A 21,450-nucleotide genomic window follows, 5' to 3' on the forward strand; every position below is an offset into this window, starting at 1 on the left:
CATAACCTAACCTTACATATATATATCACTGATGTTAAGAGAGAATATTGCTTTTATTCTATTTTTCAAAATATAATCAAATGTCTGTACAAAATCATGTCAACCTTTAGGGTCCTAATTTTCTATCTAATAATTGACCTGTGGCTACAAGAATATACAACACAAGGATGACGTGGGAGATGTCCGTTACTGGAGATCTGGAGGAATGGAAATCTGTGGTTGATGGTAACAGAAAATATAGGGGATGAAACCAAGGCTCTGAATCACACTGATCTCTTGGGTTGCCAGTGAGCATACACATTTGACTATAATCAACATTGGTGAGTATACACATTTGAGTATCAATCAATCAACATAAACCATGCATTGCCAAAATATCTCGAGTCCCCTGTTTTCTTTCCAGTTTATGCCTGACCTCTCTGCTCATAGTATCTCTTTAAGTTTCTTCCATCGAGTTCTTTCTTAACAGAGAAAAGGTCAGCTGCCAGAGAGAGTACTTTATGTGGCACACAACTGATAAGTAAAGGAATTACTGAAACCATTTCTACTCATGAAAATCTTCATATGGTGAGGATCCGCTTGAAGAATCACTATCAAATGGGGTTGTCTCTCTTGGAGATGATGGTAGCGATTCTCTTTGTTGTGAGGATGAGCCTGAAAAAATCAGCAAAGATAAGGAAGGCAAATATAAAAATTTAATGAGATATTTTAATCTGCAAAAATTTCACCACTAAACAAAACAGCTTGGGGTAGTGTACTTTTTAGGCCTAGGCTACAGGCTATATACAGGAAGTTGGAGAAGATGGATAAAGGGTATGATTGTATGATTCAAGAAGTCAGTAATAAGTATAATATTAATGTAGGATATTCTAAAAAACCAAACAGAAAGTATTTCCATTTCATAAAAAGAATGGGTTCTAAACAAAATGCTAGCAAAAGCACAATGGTGACACTTGAGCAGACCTTTCTGTCCTCTGGAGCGGAACTTCTTTGTGTGCCGCCTAATAAGCTTTTTAGCTTTCGTAATTGTCAGCTGCCTGGCAAAAGGAGAGAACTCAACATCACTTTCACTCCAATCCCCTTGAAAATCATTGTCTTCTGCACCCCTCATTGTTCGGAGCACAAATGCCTTTGCCTTGCGGCGTTGAGTGTTGAACAGTCCTCTAATGGATGTTACAAAACCATCACCAGCACCATCACTTGGACGCTTTGGCCAAGACGGTGGATACTGATCAGATTTTCCTGCCTGGCCTTCATTGTCACTAAAGTTAAGGTCGATCTCTGGAACACCAGCTCCAGTGGGCTGACTCTGACCTTTGTTATTAAATTTCTTACCCTACATCACCGATATAGTAGAAAAATATTTAAAGGAATTCAGAAGAAAAAGCTGCCACCAGACCAGTCTGTGCATATATTACTATTTATTTAAAGCAACATAACATGCTGTTTACAAATTGATGATCAAATAAAATATCAAAAACATTTAGCACAAAAAAAAAAAGTAGTAGGTATAGTTAAAATTAATGAAATAAAAAAGTTTCATATTAATCTCCAAAAAATAAGAAAGGCGGTAACTGGCATGCCACATCCTGTATAATCAACATAGAAGTAGCACACATTTTTCTTGTCTTGACAAAAGCCTTTTTAATGGGAATCACCATCTAATAAAACTCTTAACAATAAGTAGTGTTTTCCCTCCTAATTATATTGAAATTTCTTTCACATCTATTATATCATCATATTTATGTTCTCAAATGCGAAGTCCTGAGGAGTTATTTACTGGTGGTGCAAACATGGCAAAGCACACAATTGAAATAGTAAAATGGAACAACCACAAACCCACGCTCTATAGTTTATCTTCAAGAGTTGTGGGAGATTGTGAAGTAAATAAATTAGTGGTTTTATTTTACAAAAGTTTCAAATTTATAAATATATTTAAGTGTAAAGTATACTTTTTGTTCTTAACGTTTGCGATATTTTTCAAAAATATTCTTAACGTTAAATTTCATTCAATTTTGTCCCTAACATTTTCAATTCATTCAATTTTGTCCCTAATGTTTCCAATTTGTGACTACTCTTTAAAGTTTTCAATTTTGCCCCTAGTTACATGGAATTAACATTCAGAGGTAATTTTGACACAAATCGAAAATGTTAAAGAAGAAATTGAATAAAACTAAACGTTAAGGGTATTTTTGAAAAAAATCGCAAACGTTAGGAACAAAAAGCATATTTTAGCCTATTTAAAAAATAACAAAGGTAGCATGTCAAACTGCTGGTAATGATAATGGGAATCACACAAACATCGAACTCACTCAAGTTTCATTTTGTTTTGTTTGATGACATCCTTACACTTCATAGTAGTAGGTATATATAGCAGAGGAATCAAGAAAGGAAAACAGCAGGCCATATACAACCACTAAAAGAAGAAAACTGTAAATCATTCATTACCTGCATTCCTGTCACAGATTTTAGGACTCCCCAGATGATGTGCTTCTTAACTCGTGAGAAAAGTCTTCGCCAAGTCCCAGTAAACTCAACCCGGTGAAATTGGTCCATCAGCAATTTCAAATCATTTACAACAAATCTCTGTCCTTCATATGTAACCAATAACTCGACCTGCAAAACAACATTTTGCAGAAATTCGAATTATAATGTCATTTGTAAGGATGATCTGTAATAGCTTCACCAAAAGGACCAAAATTACCCACCTGGCTAATTTTGATGTTGTGAAACTCCATCATCTTTCGTGGCCTAGATCTCTTTTCTTCATGTGACTTGGCCAACTTTTTTTCTTCATGAGATGAGCGACCAGCTTTGAAACCTTTGGAATCTTTTGATTTATTCTTGGAGCCATCATCCTGTTGCTCAGTAGAACCAAATGGGACATTTTTTGAGGAAGAGAAGCTTTGTAAGACAAGTTCATTAGCTACAGATTCTGCCACAGTCTCTTCCCAAGTTCTGTCAAACGAGGAAGTTCTTCTCAACTCGGGATCAGTACCAGTACTGGGGTTTGCTTTGACATTTGACACCTTGGAGGCCTGCAAGCAGGTGACCATCTTAAAATAATAGAAATCAGGAGAATATTAGACAAGATCAAATGTGACACTAATACTGCTTGAAAAGCTTGTCATTTTGGCCCTTAAAAGTTTGTGTGTGTTATATTTTGGAGGACCAATGCATAGGAGTCTTCTTTACTTCAGCCTTTCCTCATCTTTATGACCATTTTTTAAAAATTCTCGTATCCAGAATTTTTACAATGCAGCCCAACAGAAGTGTTCCCCTAGAATTAGTATTCCCTGAACATGTGTTTGACAATTCATCAAATACTTACTTGAGCAGAATCAGCCGGCTGACTTGAAGGAAATAGCATCGCAGAGATGCCAGATTTTGATGAAGCCTCAGACTCTTTTGTTGTGTTACTGCTTGAAGCAGAAACTTCATTGAGTGATGAACTTTTCTTTACACGCTTTGCACCAGCGGTGGTTGAAACCTTCCAAACCTCCTGTTTAATAACAACTATGTTAACTTCTGACATAATTATCCATATATTTGGCCCTTGGAATTCCAGAATAGTAATAAATGATCCTAAACTAACCTGTCGGCGTTGAGAGTCTTGTTCTTCTTCTGGGAAGAAATACTCCCACATCATTCTGTACATGGTTTCTGTTAAATGGATCTTAAGGGGATAAATCTCTACCTATAGTGAAAAGTAATTCACATTAGGAACAAGCTGAATCAAGATTGACAATCTGAGCAAAGAATTAAAGATAACAAATTTTAATTTCAGTTCCCCAATAGATCTTTACTCTTGTAAAGCGGAATATATTGATGTGGCAATATAACAATACACATGGTCTCAATTTTTATCAATGATAAATATATAAATAAACACGTAAACAAAATTACAAAAGGGAAAAAAAGAGAAGGAATAAGATGGATTCTGTTGTTCTGAATTGATTTTAAGTCTCACGATATTTAATAATTCAAAATAATAACCTTAAGGATATGATTACCTGAAAAAGTTCAAGGGGAGAATTTCCATCTCTTGGAGCTCCCTGTTTTGCATCCACCCGAAGCATTACTTTTCTGGGAAAGAAACAAAATAAAAAATAAAACAGCAACTATAGATAATGTTCTAAACAGAAGTGTAGATTAATGAGTCTATACTGAGACATCCACAAAATTATCTACTTTAAACACAAAAGTAGTAGTATCTTGGTTGGTTGAATTATCCAAAACTATGGAAAGATAGAGGGAGATATAAACCACTAGATTCAATCTGGTTGGTCAAAATGGAGGAGTTTTGGGGGTTTATATACGGAAAAAAAAAAAAAAAAAAAAAAAGGTACCTCTATGTTCTATGGAACAGTGTTGGGAAATACAAAGTCAACAAGAAGATAAGTTTAGTGTGGCAGAGATGAAAATGCTTTAGTTAATAAGTAGCCACACACTGTACAGGACAAAATAAAGAACGCATACATGACGGAAAAAGTAGGAGTTGCACCAACTATTCAAAAGATGGTGGAATCTCACCTTAGGCGGTATAGAATTCAGTGAGGAGGATGAATCAAATGAAAGTAGCTCAGTGGCTAAGGGTTGATGGAGGCCCAAGAAAACTTTGCAAGAAATTATTGAACAAGATTTAAGTATAATTTATTATATATACCATGATGATGTCATCATGTCCAAATGATACTGATCTGTAAGGTATGTAGACATGTAAAATGACTTAACAGTAACTCTTTCCAATGACTCGACCATGTGTGACATAAAAAAACACAATATATCATCATGAATTTATAAGCATCAATAAATTATGAAAAAGACGTTACATACTTTACCCATTCAGACGGAGGATTCCATGCTGACAAAAGCATATCGGACTTGGCATTGGGTAGGCAGTTTCTGACAACAAAATATTTTGTTGTAAACTGAGCAACACCAACATCCTTGTAATCCCGGTCAAAGTCATAAATCTGTGTTGGAAGAATGAAACTGAATTAGCATACCGTTGTTAGTCCAAAAAGAAAAAAAAAGTTTCAGACCTAAACACTAGCAAAGATCAATGATTCTCTAGCACACCTGCACAGAAACATGGGCAAGATAGAAATAAACTAGAAAATGTTACACGATTTCATTTTATTTCTCAACTTTCCCACCTTCTTCACTCTAACCAACTATACAATTTGAAAAGGGCAAGAATTAGCAATGATAAAATTTAACATAGAAGCAAATTTAAAGGAGACTAGCTTGTTTCACAAGAAAACATCGAAAGTAGGAAGAAAGAATAATTTTGAAAATTAGCATTACCATGTCATTAATCTCTGCTTCAGCAAATGATTTACCATCGACAAGCATGCTCCAAACAACTTTGTTAATTTGCAAAGATATGCGCATAGCATAGGAAGGACTTTTGTTCTTCTCCTTCTCCATTAGCCGCAGCTGTGCAGCTTTTTGCAGTGCCATCCTTAGTGATGCAGATGCATCCCTTCTGGATTTTTGTGCGCTTAAAAGTTCTCTCTTCAGTCCTTGCACCTGTCAGTATTGGAATACTGCTGATTAGACATCCACAAATTGCACATCTGTTATTTACCAGGATATGCATATTGATATAAAAGTATCCTATGCATCTCAAACTCAAGCTAATGATAAAGACACGCATATTCTTCCACTAATTGTTTGAAAGAAAGCAAAGAATTCAAGCATCATTCAGGCTATAAGACTGAAAACGGGACTGGATCTCCACTTCAATAGGACAGCCGGTTAATGGGCTGGTAAAAAATATTTAGCTCTGTAATAGCTAAGATTTAACCGAAGTGGTCAATCAACCAATAAAAGAACTGCTTTCAAATCACTAATTTACTCAGTTAATAATTATACTGACTTCTGCCAATGGATACTAACATCTCAAGAACTGAAATAATGAAAAAATATCACCATGAAAGTACTACCTGATGATATAATATTTAAAACAAGCATCTATAATTGGGATCAACCTATTTAGTCATCTCAATTAAAATATTGTTAACCACATTCAATTCTTACCAGCACAGATTTTCCACCAGTTATCATCCACAAGTCACTTTCCTTTTCTGGACATGGAGATCCAGGGGTGTCACACCAAGCAGACAATTTTCTAATATCATCAAGAAGCAACTTTTGTTCTCTCTCTTTTTGTTCAAGGTTGACTTTTGCAAGTTCCACCTCTTCAACACCATCAGGAACTACTTCATCTGCTTCCTCTTCAATATCTTCATCATCTTCAGCAGGAAAGGAAAGACTACTTTTCCGAGGCCTGAGTTGTGTGCAATACACTCATTTAATTTGAAAACACATCACATAGTACAAACATCTTGGATTTTGTTTAACTATCTTGAAGGGAATAAAGAGATGGCATTTATGTAATTATCACACAACGTAAATAACTCTAAAAACAAATAAATAAAAAGATGTCAGGGTGACAACAGTAAACTTTTTAAATAAAACTATTATATCATTCTACTTCTAACCACTGCTTCAGTATTTGCAATAAAGCACAAGATAAACAGATGACATCCCTCTCAGACATGTTAATAGATTGGAGAACCATGGTTCACTAACATTTTGATTTTCTTTTTATTCTTTTAGATGGGAGGATACCTTTTCCTCTGCTTCTTTGTATCTTTTCTTCCATATCTTAATGAAATTCTGTTTTTATTAATAATAAAAGTAATAATAAGCTTAATGCTGACAATTGACTGAATCATGCCAGATAACTAAGCCTACAATATACCATGTTACTCTATCAGTATACGATAACAGCAGAAAAACCTGACTGTGAAGGAAATTATAGTGATCTACCCATGTAGCCGTCAAACAGGAGCTACTTCTTTTAACGAAATACCAAACTCAAATTGGCTTCATTAAATTTGAAAGAACTAACAAACTGCTAAAAGTTTGATATGAAATTATAGTGATCCTAACCATGTAGTCATCAAACAGGAGCTACTTCATTAAATTTGAAAGAGCCAACAAATTGCTAAAATTTTGATATGAAATTATAGTGATCCTAACCATGGAGCCAGCAAACAGGAGCTATATATATATATGAAGAGACAGAAGCTCAGCAAAACAGAAAGCTAATGCATCCTTACTTTGGAAGGCGTGCAAAGAGAAGATTGGTCAAGACGTCCAGCATGACCTGAAATTGACGGGATGTCATTGTTGCTGTTATATTATGAGAATTGAATATGAGCTCCTTCAACGGCTTCACCTGCAGTAAAACATTCCTTAAAACAAAAAAGAAAGAAAAGCAAAATACTACTTAAAACAGAAAAGTAACAACTGTGATAAACAACATATCTTTAGTAGAAAACTTACTCTTCAAAGAAATCATGTTTTGGACTACATGCATTTACATAAAAGAAAAAAAAGGGCATGTTTGTATATTATAGACTAGTATGCGAATCATAGGATACAAGAATAGCTTACCTTCAGTTCTGGAGTGCCCCCTTTGTGCCTTGTGTATCTAAAATACATATCACAAGGCATAAAAACTCTCTCAAGAAGAGCACCTGTACGCATCACTTTTGGAGAACTTCTACTAATTTTTGGAAGCCATTGCAATCCAGCTCCTGGATCGACATCTGTTGGTGCCACATGAGCCTGCACATGCTCCAACATAACAGAGAACTCCATTCGTTTCCATGTCATTTCAGGTTCGTATTCACTAATATGCACATCTTTGGTACCAAGTGCTTGCTCAATCATCTCATAACCAACATGAAGGACAGAATGAAATGACCGGGCTAAAACACGACCACTTACAGCAGCAAGCAAAAATCTACCCTGTCCAACAAAAAAGTTGAGGTGATAAGGCATGAGTGATGTCTATGTATAACTAAGCACTAAAATATCAGGAGGTAAATAAAGTAAAAAGATGTTTGTACCACTTTACTTTGCAAATTCACTCGATACTTCAAAAATTTTTTATAGAACAAAATGAGCACAGTGCATATCCCCTCTGAAAGCATAACAGAAACTCAACTCAAATGCAAATTGTATTCAAACTTACATTGGCATCCTCTGAATGCAGATTAAACTGCGGCTCGATAACATTCACCATAAAGTGTCGCTTTCCCTCTGAATCATCTTTGCTGTCGTTTATAGCTAGCAACACAACAAAAAGGATTCACAAAGGAAGAACCAAACTCTCAATCAAAATATGCAAGAACAGATCATGCTTAGCAGGAATAAAACCAATGATTAAGTTTGTTGTTTGTAACAAATGCCATTGTTAATTATCATTTCACTTCATGTGTGTCATTAGTCTCTAATTTGCATGTCCAAATATAGCAGTTAACAAATTTATTTATGGGATATACCAGAGCGGAAGTTGTCCCCCTTAACTGTATTTGATGGAGACGACAGTGACACAGAAGTGCCTGCATGCTGAGAAGGAGAATTGGAAATATTAACAGCAGGAGAACACCTGGAAACATTATCTTGACGGGTACCAGCTCCATTACACTGTTTGTTTCCCTCAACAAATTTTCTCTGAGCATACTGTCGAGAAGGAGAAGGCTTGGGTGATTCAAATGCTTTGGAGAGGCCTCCAACCCAGGCCCAGACAGCATCTCTGTTTTCAATAGTCCAAAGAAGCTTCAGACCATAGACAAACACACGCTGACAATTGTCAGCTATCACCACATTGTAACCATCGTCATCACTGGGATCAGACCGCATGTGTTCATCTGTTTCACTCCCATTCTCAAACTCGGACCGTACATATGTCATCTCAACATTTCTTCTTCCTGCTTCCTGCCATGCTAGTAACCTAACAGGATCAGCCTTTGGAGATTGTCTTCTAATAGTAAAGTAATCAGATGACAATAGAAACCCATCATCACGGTTTTTCTCTGTTGCGTGACCTTTTTCACTGGATAATTTGTCCATGGATACAGATTGTGAACTTTTCCTTATCATGTTAACCACTTTGGCAACAGTAGTAGTCTCTTCTTTATTAAGGAAAGCCTTGGGCATATGTAGGTCAAGACCTTGGTAAACAAGATCGAGAATGTCACGCTTGCTTTCAAAAGTATACTTTTGCTTTCCCCTACTATAACATAGCTCATATTTCAGCTTTGTCATTGTGAAAGTCAGCCCTTTGGCTGGGTCATCATCATGTAAAGGCATGTTCTTTATACAGGCTGGTGTGGCATCTAGCCGCATCATAAATTCAGTCATCACTTTATCTAGAGAAAGATTTCCTGATCGGGGAATTCTTGGAATACCAAAACGAGGCCAACGAGAGAAAGTTCGCAGTTTATGTGGAGGATTGTAGTTCAAGCTCCAGAACCTTAGAATCCATGCTAGATCATGAGCACCAAAGTTAAACGTTGGGGAAGCAGGTGAAACATTCTGGGTTATGTGAGAAGGATCATAGACTGTAGGATCTTGTTCAACATTGCCCCTGGCAATGGAAGAAGTGGACAGTTTTCCTGATGGAGGAAACGGTCTTAGACAGAAGTTCCATCGCAGGGAAAGAGAAGTGGATCTGAAGGGATCAAACACTTTGTCACGAGGTTTGCCCTCAACTGGAAGCGCAAATAAATAATGATTCATGGGATCTCCAGATTCACAATCCCAGTCCATTGTAACCTCAAGAGTAAAAACCGGGGCTTCTAGAAATGCACCAGAGACACCTGTTGGAATTTTGAAACCGCGTCTGTTTGCTAAACTTTCCAAACTACTCAATAGAAACTTAAAATCTTCAGCATAAACGAAAACACGGCCATCAGACTGGTGAATTTCCATAGAGCTAGTCACAATTTGAAGCTTGTCAACCTTTTCATAAGGATCTGTAGTAGCCAAAATATTCCATCTGGATTCAGAGAACAGTAAGGAAACTTTTCCATGGATGTAATTTCTCATGTCATCCCACCAAGGCAAACTCCGCTCCTTCTTTGGTGGCAAAATAAGTGGACCAGGATTCCTCACACTTAGATTAGCCCTCCGAAGGGCCACAGTGAAAGCATAACTAACATCAGCAAAACCTGGTTCATAACCAACCCCATATGACACCTCACCTTTTTGAAAATGTATTGGCAAGTCTGAATATGTCTTCATTGGTGGCGTAGTACCACTAGCCGACCGAAGCATCTGGACCTTTCTCCATCTCCCAACATAAACATCTTGATATATTTGAGGTTGAAAGCTTGTTGCCTAGTTTAAATAGAAAATTAATAAACAGACGACAATGGAAGGAAATTTTATCATGTTGATTACCAGGCAGTTACTTCCCAAAATAGGTCAAAGAAATCAGCTTAACCAAAAGGAAACACACATTGATGCAGACATATATAAAATAATATTTTAATATTCACAAACAAAGCAGAAAAACCAAACTAAATCCATAGCAGCACATGAGCAGCACTAAAGGGATACTGGAGCAATCCTATCCAGTAAAAGGCTTATCGTAGAAAAAATCATCAAGAATACTAGCATTTTGCACCATTCAGCACCAAGGTACGGCATAAACCAAGGACTGTCACAATATCTCAGCATCTGTATGAGAGTAAAAACCGCCAACTTAAGTGATTTGTGCTCTACAGTATATTGTGGATTATAGTAAGAGGTTATCTTATCCTCCTCTTGGAGTTCTCAAAGACTTCTCTAATGACATTTTATCTCACAATGGACCCATTCATGTAGACAGATATTTCTTGAAATAGTATTTTCATCTTTGAAATTATTTTGTCCGGTTATACAGTAGATTATTTACCGCATCACTTCAAGCTCGTGATTCAGTACTCTAAAAGGACCTTCTTTAATGAAAGGATGAGAACAATATACAACATAACAAGGTTTATACTGAACAAAGAGACATGATGTTAGTTATTAATCTTACCTGCTGAGCCAACACAACACGGCCTTCACATTTACCAGAACTTCCAGAGAAAAGTGGAAATGTGTAATTCCGAAGCTGGACTACCAAAGACCCCGTATTTAAGAGAATTTTTGCTCCATACAATCGGGAAAATGGAATATCATTCTCAAGGCAAACAGGATCGAGCTCCTTCAGAACCTCAACCATTCCAGCATCTCCACCATCAATTTTTTTCAAGCTAACATCTAGGTCTAATGCAGTTATTGAAAGAAGAGAAGTTCTTGAAGAACTGGGCTTGAAACCAGCTTGGAAACCCTCTGCACAAGCACCTGAACCTTCAGGTAACACTAGATTCTGGCATGCTCGGTAATATGATCGGAATGATCGTTTGTAAATTTCTTCTCTCATGGATTCAATAGTAGCAGAATCTTTCATATCAATCTCATCATCATTAAAATAGATTTTTCTATCATGAGAATTGTTGGTGTCAGTAGATTTTGGACCTTGTTTCGCCTTCAATGCAAATTCATCTAGAAAGTTCAACCGGACAGTCAACTCACCAACCTCCTTCTTAAGCAACTGATAGTGTTCATCAAGCCATCCCTGCAGTGGCTCCTCTTCAATATCAACAGTTAATTTGCGTAAGCAAAATTTTATGCATCCAAACCGTACCGAACTAGGTTTCTTAACTTTCAAGCTCTCTCTCTTCACAGGAAAAATCATGTTAGTTTTGGCAGCAATTATGAGTTTCAATCCTCGTAACATATCCTCAATGACATCATCAATGGCACGCAATTGCAATCTGTATGGCATGCAAATGTGAACATCGAGACCTTGGATTACCCAATCCCATGTTGTGACTACATGTCCTTTTACATCAGATGCACTAGAAGTGACACTAGGAATTCGCGAAATTTGCATCCGACTACTCTTGCATATTCTCGCCCCATTGAAACTAAGCATGAGTCCTTCAAGGAGCACACCTATACGAGCATTCTCAGAGAAAATTGATTGTACCTGAAGCGTAGCTTCAACTCCATCTCCTAGATCAGCTGATATACTTAACAGTTCAACATCAACAGCAAAGATAGACTCTTTCTTCTTCTGCTTTTCATGGTGCCCTGATTCAATGGTACCTTCATTTTTCCTATTAGCATCTTGTATGTGAGACATATCGCCTATGTGTTCATTATCACGCTCCTGAAGCTTCCTATTGTGTACCAGTAACTTCAACTGCAGAACAAATTCAATTAGCGATAGATGTGCATCAGGTTCCCACCTTACACTGATTTCAGTAGCGCTGAAAAGGGAACAGACAGCAATTTCTTTAAGACCGCTTGATCGCTGTACAAATTTAGCATTTTGCATATCAAACAATGCCACCTTTGTTACTGGCCTATTTTCCTCCATATACTCCTGATAGATAGATTGGGCTCGTTCAAGTTCCATCTGTGTGGACAGTTTCTCTTTGTTCATAGACAAATTAAATTGGAAGATTTCAAGAGACAAGGAGTACTTCAGCTTCTGGTATTCGTGGGAAATAGTGGACATTATGTTTGCATTGCGTGGGGTACCATCTGCTGACACATTTATTACAACTCTACCACCCTGTGAACCATAATTAACTCGCTTGGGGTCTGGAATAATCGTATTTTCCAAGGATGTCTCACCCCATAAATATACCGAACACCTTTCAAGATTAAACTTCAATAACTGAGTTCCCTTCCCTGAAGGTTTTGTCAAACGCCCTTGGCTCTGAGTCGATTTTCTCTTTAAAGCAGATAAGCTTTTCAGTAGCGCTTGAAAGGATATAGCTGTTGATACAAGTGATTCTACACGCTTGAATGTTAGAAAAACTCCCATGCCAGTCACATCAACTGATAAACCTAGCTTACAACCGGGACCATCTTCTTCAGAGGATTCAACATCCTTTTGCCCCCAATCGAAACTAACCTTGGCAATGTGTATAATGGAGACAGAGTTTGATTCCACGCCAAAAACACTTTCTTTCAAGCATTCTTGATATTCATCAGCCAAGTGAAGATTTAGCTCACCAAGTTCAACGTGTACTGCGGTCCCCATACTAGAAACGTTATTTGCAAACAGATGTGATGATTGAGAACAACCCTAGATATGGAAAGCATTAGTTAGATACTTCATTGTCAGATTTGTTACGCAAATCATTTTAATCATATTAAAAAAAAAAATTAGCAACATCCAAAACTATAGACTGAAATCAATCAACATTGGTTCATTGAACGGGATTTAATAGATCTCTAATTTGGTAACCATTCCTTAAGAACCCTTCATTAGAACTCTTCAACAAGACTCAACCAAAAGAGAAGACCTGAAACCAATAATTGACAATGATCCTATTTTACCCCATTAACAATGAAATTTACTAGATGCTGGAATTTTTGGTATCAGTTCAGGGGTATGTACAGAAATTTGCATTTTTTTTTAGTCTGCTTGCTTCCCCAACATCAAAATAACCAAAATTGAAAAGATTATTTCATTAAGCTTAGTATTAAAGCATCTTGCATTAAAAGCCTATCTCCCTAAACACAAAACTATTCAAGAAAGAAGGGAGAGACATGATAACTCAGAGATTGAAAAAGAAGAGACATTATGTAAGGATGACTATCATGAGATAACTTATTCCAAAAGCTTAAGTTGATAGGAGGTACATAAATGGTTACATCTCTAACACGCTTGATCTTTTGGGTTTTTGCATGAATTTTGCATAGAACCTTTTTTTTTATTTGCCTTATGCTGAAAATTTTATTTTTGGTAAACAAGAAACAAACTCTAGACCTTTTGGTCATAGAAGTTCTGATATCATATCATGAAACTACTTGTTCTAAAATCTTAGTTGATAGGAGGATATACATGAATAATTATATCTCTAAGAATGACTTGTCCTCTTCTATTATAATTTATTTCTTTTTCTATCAAAACGAAAAAGGAATTTTCAATTGGATTATAATTTATGGGTAAAATACTAACTATTTAGTCCACTTAACCAATGTTGACAAAATCGCGTGCAAGCTCGTAGAACCGCACGTTTTTACGGTTCAACTCCCTCTTTTCGTTGCGCTTCTGCTGTACGAGTATGTAGAGTAGGAATCGTGCAGAAGCGCCGTGTAAAATCGTAAACTCTCCAAAATCGCGACTCTGACAGAAAAAATCCATCTCAAGAAGAAGGGTGGTCTAAAACCTTACTTTTCACGTATAGCAATGAAAACCCGACCCGAACCTAGGCCCAATCGGTGAAGGGGAATGTTGAATCCTGAATTACTTGTTGTCGCTGCACTTTTGGCTTTGCCCCTCTCTCGAGTCTCTTTTCCTCTTGCTATTGCCGAAGATTATCGTGTGTGGGTTTCTAAAGCAGGCAGACTGCGGTGGCTGATGCTCCCTCCTCCTCTATTACGTTGCTTTGCCATGGCACCAGTGTTCCCTCACCCTCTGCTCCATAGACTTGCTTTCCTTCTCTCTTAAGTCTCCACCCCGGACTCATAGTCACTGGCTCCTCTGTTGGTGCTTCCGTCGCTTGTTAGTTATTGTAAACTTTTTCCCCTCGTTGGCTCTTTCCTTGTACCCTGTTTTTGTTATTTTGTTGTGCTAATTTTGCTATATTATTCTACTTTATTGTACTCTATTGTCTACTGTGTTGCTGCCTATTCCTTTTAATATGTATATTCTACGCTTGTTGAGGTACTTTTGTTGAATTATTCAATTTATTTTATTGTTGTTCCTGAATCAGTTAACAGCTTTCGTTGTTGTAAAATTATTAGAGTACTTTTGTAAAATTATTGAATAGTTACTTGTAATTTGTTTGAAATGGTTTTTATGTAACTAATTTCATGTTGTAAAATTTCTTATATTTTCTTTTTATATTTTTATAATTTACGAGTTATGTTTACGTTTCGTTTTAGGATTTTACGAATTACGATTTTGTACCAGCCTTCCAAATCGAGATAAAAACTACAAGTTCACTACCTTGCATTTAACATCTATCAAAAAGTACTAGACAATTCAAATGCATGCATGACCAATCTAATAATGATTATCCAATTCATCTTCCTCTAATTAATTTTGTTCCATCCCGCACCTGATAACGTTCCTCTAATTTATTTTCCTAAATTTCATTCTTTCTCTCTTATAAATTCTATTTGGTTTGTTGCCTCATTATATTTTTTCTTTCTAGTTAGTTGACAAAAGGATATGAAAAACATCCAAGAATGATGCATCATGATAAACTTACATGATACACTGGAGAGCCAACCATATTGAAAAGAACTATTGTCATCTCAGGAGCCGAGACATTGCATGTCCACATGATGATCTTGATATCACTTGATTGATGTTTTACAACGGAAGATTCTTCACGAAGTACCATCTTTTTCTTCTTAGATGATTGGCCAGATTGGGCAAGCAACCAAGGCTTTAACCTGCTTATTATTATATTGCACTGAGTTCCTCCAAGCTTGATTTCAGTCTCAGCTCTAACAGGTGAGCTTGGCTGAAGCAGAGGATACACCCCCCAAAACAACAATCAGTCATAAGTTACTAGAGCAAATGCAAACTCTCTAAGCATTTAAAACATTATAAAACATCAAAAATAAAAAGGTTAAAATTCTAGCCGTACACGAAAAATACACACAAACACATCTACAAAGCTAATATTTTTATGTACCCCCATACCCCCAAAAAGAGTCTCACGTTGAGTTTTTCTACCTTTTGTTGCTCCTTGATTATTTTTTCCAAAAATATTGTAGAATTTTATCTTCTTTGTATCCATTGCTCCATAAGCAAATGGTTAATTGGTCTTTGAAAGATATGCAAAATATAAACTAGCCTTCTAAAGATTTCCAACCGTTATTGGTCCTTTATACAAGATATCCATCAAATCGTTGTCTAAATATAGACAGGATTTAATTAATGTCCATTTTAAACATTGAGGGACCAAATATCTTAGAAGAACATATATTTTAAAAATAATAATTGGATGTTTACTTCTCCATCAAAATAGTTAGGTTATTTGTCTACATGCCATGCTATCACTCATCTAGTCAATTCTATTGACACTTTACCAGTCATATAATGAAAAGGAAGCAGTAGTTTGCTGTTAAATCAAATATACATATATAAATTATTAGAACTAGAGAAAAGTTCTAATAAATAAAATCAACAGAGATGCAACAGTTCCTGCTATCTATTATAAGGTGATACAAATTCAACTTGCGAAACAATATTCTATATATAAAGTATAAACAGGCATTTTTACGATTTGTGGCTCATAATGTTATGTATGTTTTTTCAGGTGTAGTAATCAGAGAACTACCAATTTTACAGCAACATAAAGCTGCCTTATGTGAATTGCAAACAATTAACTCACTTGTACTGGTATATACACAAAAGAGACCAAATCCAACTTTAATATCTGTAGGACGGAAGAACCAGCTTCTCTGAGGAGCTGTAATATCAATGAGGCAAAAGAAAGTAAGTCAGCAAGAAGCAAAGCAGCGTGCAAATGGATATGATATCACAAGATTTCCACTAAGATAACACTGATGCCATACATGAATTTCACTAAACTCCACTTGAAAATCGAGGCGTGTACTCTCCCCAACATCCTCAGTGGATCGTGATTTGGTGCTGTTTAATTGGATGCCCATGATGTTATTTTCCATGGAAAGACCATGTTCACGATGCACAAAATTCACATCTAGCTTAGGTAGATTGAAGCTAACCTATCAATAGCAAGTGGTTAGTTTGACTAAATAAAAACAACAAAGATATAATCAACTAGCTTCAGCCCAAACTGATTATCAAAATATATAAGCACCATTAAATACTTTATAGGGCCTGGACTTCCAATATTCAAATGATATTGAGATCACCAAAGATACATACATATATGCATACATACATACATACTCAGAGGGACTACAAGTGTAGGAACCACATTTTGCCCAAAAGCCAAAACGGTCCAGCAAGCCATAAACAAAACAAGATCTAACCTCAGCAAGGAGATTCACAAACAAAGCATCACAAGAGGAGCACAAAGTTTAAGAAAAGCTGCACAAAGGCCCCCGTTTTTATAACTGTCCCAAGACAAAAATTCGCAGACATTGGGGAGAAAAAACGAATTTGAAGAATGGCACAACTATATAACAGGAAATATCTCTCCTAGGATAAAATTTGTTTGAACCAACACCCCCCCCCCCCCCAAAAGCGCGGGGGCGGCCACATACCCACCCACCGAAAAAAAAAAGTGGGGAAAAGGACTCACTCTCCCATTGTCGTCTTAGTGTCTCTGCATTTTCTATCTTAAACATTACCAAACAAAACCAAAGACACATCACTATAAAAATAAAGCTAGTAGCAAATCCACCAAGTTCCATAATGTGATATCTTCACAATTTTAGAGCCCAGAAAAAGTAATAAGTAGGAATAAGGTTTAAATTCACAACCTTCTCAGGAAACATCGAACCATACTTGGAGAAGGCGGCAAGTGTTTGCTGCTGCTTTGATGTCCTTTTTGCACTCAGAGAATCAGCACTTGACCCTATAATTTTTTCAGACCCCGAAGAAGACTCTAATGAACTCTTGTTTTTCAAAAGCAACCCCTCATTCAAATTCACGGTGACTTCACCACTTGAAATGTCCAGATTCCTAATAATTATGCCCACTTCCCTGTGTCAAAAGAGAAGAAAACAAAATTAACCTAGTACTACTAGATATAAAAGGATAAAAACAACAACGCAGGAAATAATGAGACTATCCAAGTTAAACCGTAGTCATGTAAGCCAACAACTTTTAGTTGGTAACTCTGCCAATAGGTCAAACATTTAGTTTAAAGAATTTGTAGCTTTTGGAAAGAGAAAAGAACAACAAATTAAAAGAGAGAATAAACCTAATTCATATTCTACAACCACCACTCTAACAAGCTGATGATTAACATTAAAGGATGAAAAGAGAAGAAAAATACCTATCATGACCAAATTCACATGAGACAGAGAACTTTTCACAAACAAAAGGAGCAGAAGACCTTTCCATAGCAGTAATGGATTCTTGTCCACTGCATCCTCCACCACTTAAATTAGATAACTGATCACAGCTAACCCTTGGCTCACCAATGTAAACAGTAATAGGTACAATTTGCAGTCTAACTAACAAATTTGAATTGGATCCACCATCTTTAGAAATATCCACATTCAATTCCTTGATCTCAATAGTAGCTTTCGGAGTCTGCAACATTCATGAGAAATCCTCATTGAAAGAAGAAAAATATAATAAGATCAAAATAGGGGAAGGGGAAAGAAATTCTAATAAAACTAGTTTAAATTTATAAGCAGATACTGAGTTATGGTCTATTTTCTCTCATTAAAATAATTATCACAGTTGATGATATGTGTTGCTAAATATATTAAATGTAAATATATATATATATATATAGACACACACACACACAACAGGTAGTAAATACAGTCAACATATGCTTGACTACAAAAGAAAAATCAACACTATGAAGATGCACACCTTCAAAACAAGATCAGTCACACAAACTGACAAATATCTTGCAATATTTCCTACAATCATCCACTTCCCCCTGCCTGAAGCACGGGATTTGCGAGTTTTCTTCTTCCCAATGCTTTTATTTGAAGGCCTCAAAACTACTTCTAAATCACAGATTAACACTTGCAGCTTTGGATCTCGAGACATGAAACCGACACCAAGTTTTACCAGGGACTGCCGTAAGCTGACTTTAATTTCACCAACAGATATCGATTCAATAGCACCCTGTACATGTTATGAATCAACAAAACATATAATCCCATGAGCCCTAAAAGACACAAGTCTGGTAAGAGAAACAAAAATGGCAATAATAGAATAAAAATATAGGATTCTTAACTACTAAAGTAGTAGGTAGTTTAAAAAAAATGTATAATCTAAAAGGCTTCCTACCATGAAATAAGGCAGCGAATAAAGAAAATGAAATAACCTTTTTAAACTTCACAGTCACATCTCTTAAACATTTCCAACCACCAACACGAAATCCAACAGACGCTCCTAAAATCCGGCTCAAAATCCAAGCCAACAACCCAGAAGCAAATCTGTAATAAGATGCATAATCAAAACCAAGTGATATTATATTTAAAATGCATCAAGCATTTATTGAATTTTTATTACTTATAACTAAAAGTAATGGTGATATAATAGTCAATCATAAACCAAATAAAATTAGTTATTATTACCAATGCATCTGGACAAAAGTAAAATACACAAACATATATTAACAAAAAACAAAAAGGTCAATGTCATGTATCAAAAGATACCAATGTGGTATGATTTGATAGCAAGATATGTATCCCTCCCAAACAAACACTACATGGGGAAATAGAACATTTTGACCCACTTTCATTTCTGCTTAATTGTATCACAATAATGACAAGTTTATCCTCTAATAAGTTCAAAGCTGCCATGAATAAATAGTAACTTAAAGCACATATAAATATAGAGATTTCAGAAGCTACCCTGCGGAAATAAGAATAATAATTTATTTCCTTTAGCTTGTGTAAAATAAGATAGGGCAATTATCAGATGCTACCCTTTAAGCTTGCCAAAATAGCACTCAACCCCAAACTATCCCAGAAGTTACAGGTGCCTATATTCCATCCCCTGAACAAAAGTTGTTGTGTTAGTCTAACGGGTATCTAACCATCATCAAATTCTTTTAAGGAGAAGGAGAGACACACTCAAGACTAACTTAAGCTACCTAACTTGATTGTTGATTGTTTGTGATGAGAAGCCAATTGAGTAATGTTTTGTAGGAGCACAGTTATCAACTTTTCTTGTGCTCTAATATGGATATAAATGAATTAAGTTATATGGAAGAACATCCGCTCCCTTACCCCCAGCTGCTACTTCTGCTTAATTACTCTATAAGATAATTTTATAAAATATTAGCAAGAATAAAAAGGAATAATAAAAAATTGGAGAAAAACATATTGGGGAGGGAAATGAAAAAAATAAATAAAAAATTAGAGAAAAAAGAAAATAACATCTCAAAGAAAACTAACTATTTTATCATCTTAAGAAAATCGAATGCAGGTGAAAGATCCAGCGGAATTAGAAAACCGAACTAAAAGAAGATTTATCTCTGTCATGAAGTTCCTTCTAGGACTTAATGTTTGACCTTCAATGAATAAACTAATTACAGAGTGGTTTTGCACTACTTCTGCAACACCCTACTTTACACAACCAATTGTCTTTGGGCAATGTATTCTGCATTTCTGCTTGTTCGTATCCATATTGCTATTCAACGATTCCAAAGGCACCACTTGTTCACATCTTTTCCTTAAACACTATTTCCTCTATACCTTTCCAAAATCCTGGGCAGACTACCCTCCCAATCCCCACTCACAGCTTCGTGACTGGCTAGAACAAGCATCGTAGTACGAAAGCCAAGAAACTTCCCCCTTTGACTCAAAACTGACTCCTCTCTTGCCCCTCACTCATTCAACTGTCTTCAGTACAAAATCTACACTAAAGCTAGAAGAATGCTACCTATCAAATAATGACACTAACCATTTCACGCGCGAGACAACAATCTAAAGTTTACTCTATTCCTCTATTCAATTGATTTCTACCAGAGCTAACGAATCTAATCTACCAAACAAAAACAATACTAACTGTTTGTTGGCAAACGCACTTAATATAACCGCAACACTAACAAAAACAGCAACAAGAAGTGGAAATAGCCAAACAAACACAAACTCAGTAAGAACAGAGAGAGTAAAAAAAGAGTACAATGGCGATCTTACATGAACAGAAGCCACAATGTAATAGAAAGCAGCAAGAATCCAAAGAGGAAGTTGACGGGAGAAGCTGCCATTCTCTGGAATCAGGGAATAGCAACCACTCTCAGTGAAGAAAACAAAAAACCCGACCGAATTTCAGTTTTTCCCTTCTTTGTTTCTTTCTTCAATCGTGCTCGCGAAATTCAGCGAGAGGAAACTCGAGCACGCTCTTACCGCACAGAAACTTCATTATAAACCAAAAAAGAAAAAGTGATCGAAGATTAAGAATTAGGAAACGGAAATGGAAGAAGTTAAGAACCCTAGAATGGGGGTTAAGAAGAACCAGTGAGTAGGGTTGAGAAGGGGTTTAGGGGAACAAGGGAGGGTTTGGTTGATTCGATTGGATTCGATTGCGCCTCAGAGATCAGATCCGATCCGCGAGGTGCACGGTGATCGAACAAAGCATGCTGTGTTGGTTGTGCAGTGTTGTGGTGTGGTGGTAGTAGTGAATGAGAATGGGGTAGCATCCGCTGCGACGCGGGTACAGTGAAAGGGTCAAACATTAGTAAAATGAGAATTATAAAACTAATTAATAAATTTTCTCTCTTTCTTTATATTAATTTTCTAATAATAGCTCAACTAGCATAGTTTTTCCATATTCAATTAAGAAGTTGCGGGTTCGAGTCTCCTATTTTTTGTAAAAAAAAAAAATTTCTAACTTTTGCAGTTGCTTTTGGGTTCCTTGCGACTTGCGAGTTGCGACCGCTTGAACTGTTT

General features: G+C 36.3%; 1 protein-coding gene across 5 annotated transcripts; it reads right to left on the minus strand.

The window, feature by feature from the left end:
• Positions 1 to 30: 30 nt before the first annotated feature.
• Positions 31 to 21,212, minus strand: SAB (HYPERSENSITIVE TO PI STARVATION 4). 5 transcript variants are annotated; one of them, XR_015892082.1, is made up of 23 exons: positions 20,698 to 21,212; positions 18,876 to 18,987; positions 18,413 to 18,673; positions 17,862 to 18,121; positions 17,344 to 17,566; positions 16,450 to 16,620; positions 16,266 to 16,343; positions 15,132 to 15,389; positions 10,889 to 12,994; positions 8,364 to 10,203; positions 8,054 to 8,148; positions 7,471 to 7,827; positions 7,134 to 7,252; positions 6,046 to 6,295; positions 5,311 to 5,535; positions 4,842 to 4,976; positions 4,014 to 4,086; positions 3,596 to 3,693; positions 3,332 to 3,502; positions 2,709 to 3,038; positions 2,449 to 2,616; positions 964 to 1,336; positions 31 to 654 (listed from the first exon to the last, which is right to left on the minus strand). XR_015892082.1 is itself a non-coding variant. In XM_088492922.1 (23 exons), the coding sequence occupies exons 1-23, from the start codon at positions 20,766 to 20,768 to the stop codon at positions 545 to 547; spliced, it is 7,893 nt and encodes a 2,630-aa protein (XP_088349048.1). In that variant the 5' UTR covers positions 20,769 to 21,212; the 3' UTR covers positions 31 to 544. The 5 variants fall into 5 exon arrangements, 2 of the variants coding, with proteins under 2 accessions (XP_088349048.1, XP_088349047.1); XR_015892081.1 differs by having other exon boundaries at positions 3,596 to 3,697; XR_015892080.1 differs by having other exon boundaries at positions 4,837 to 4,976.
• Between the last annotated feature and the right edge of the window lie 238 nt (positions 21,213 to 21,450).

The sequence above is a fragment of the Arachis ipaensis genome, chromosome B7 (genome assembly GCF_059453495.1).
Source record: "Arachis ipaensis isolate K30076 ecotype BB chromosome B7, ASM5945349v1, whole genome shotgun sequence".
NCBI lineage: Eukaryota > Viridiplantae > Streptophyta > Magnoliopsida > Fabales > Fabaceae > Arachis > Arachis ipaensis.

Excerpts from the sequence above, each read along its gene's own strand:
- SAB (XM_088492921.1), bottom strand. The coding sequence starts at position 20,768 with ATGGCAGCTTCTCCCGTCAACTTCCTCTTTGGATTCTTGCTGCTTTCT. Across the intron at positions 16,621-17,343 it reads GTTCGATGTTTCCTGAGAAG|GTTAGCTTCAATCTACCTAA; the intron begins GTTGTGAATTTA and ends TGCTATTGATAG. Across the intron at positions 10,204-10,888 it reads GTGTTGTGTTGGCTCAGCAG|GCAACAAGCTTTCAACCTCA; the intron begins GTAAGATTAATA and ends TATTTAAACTAG.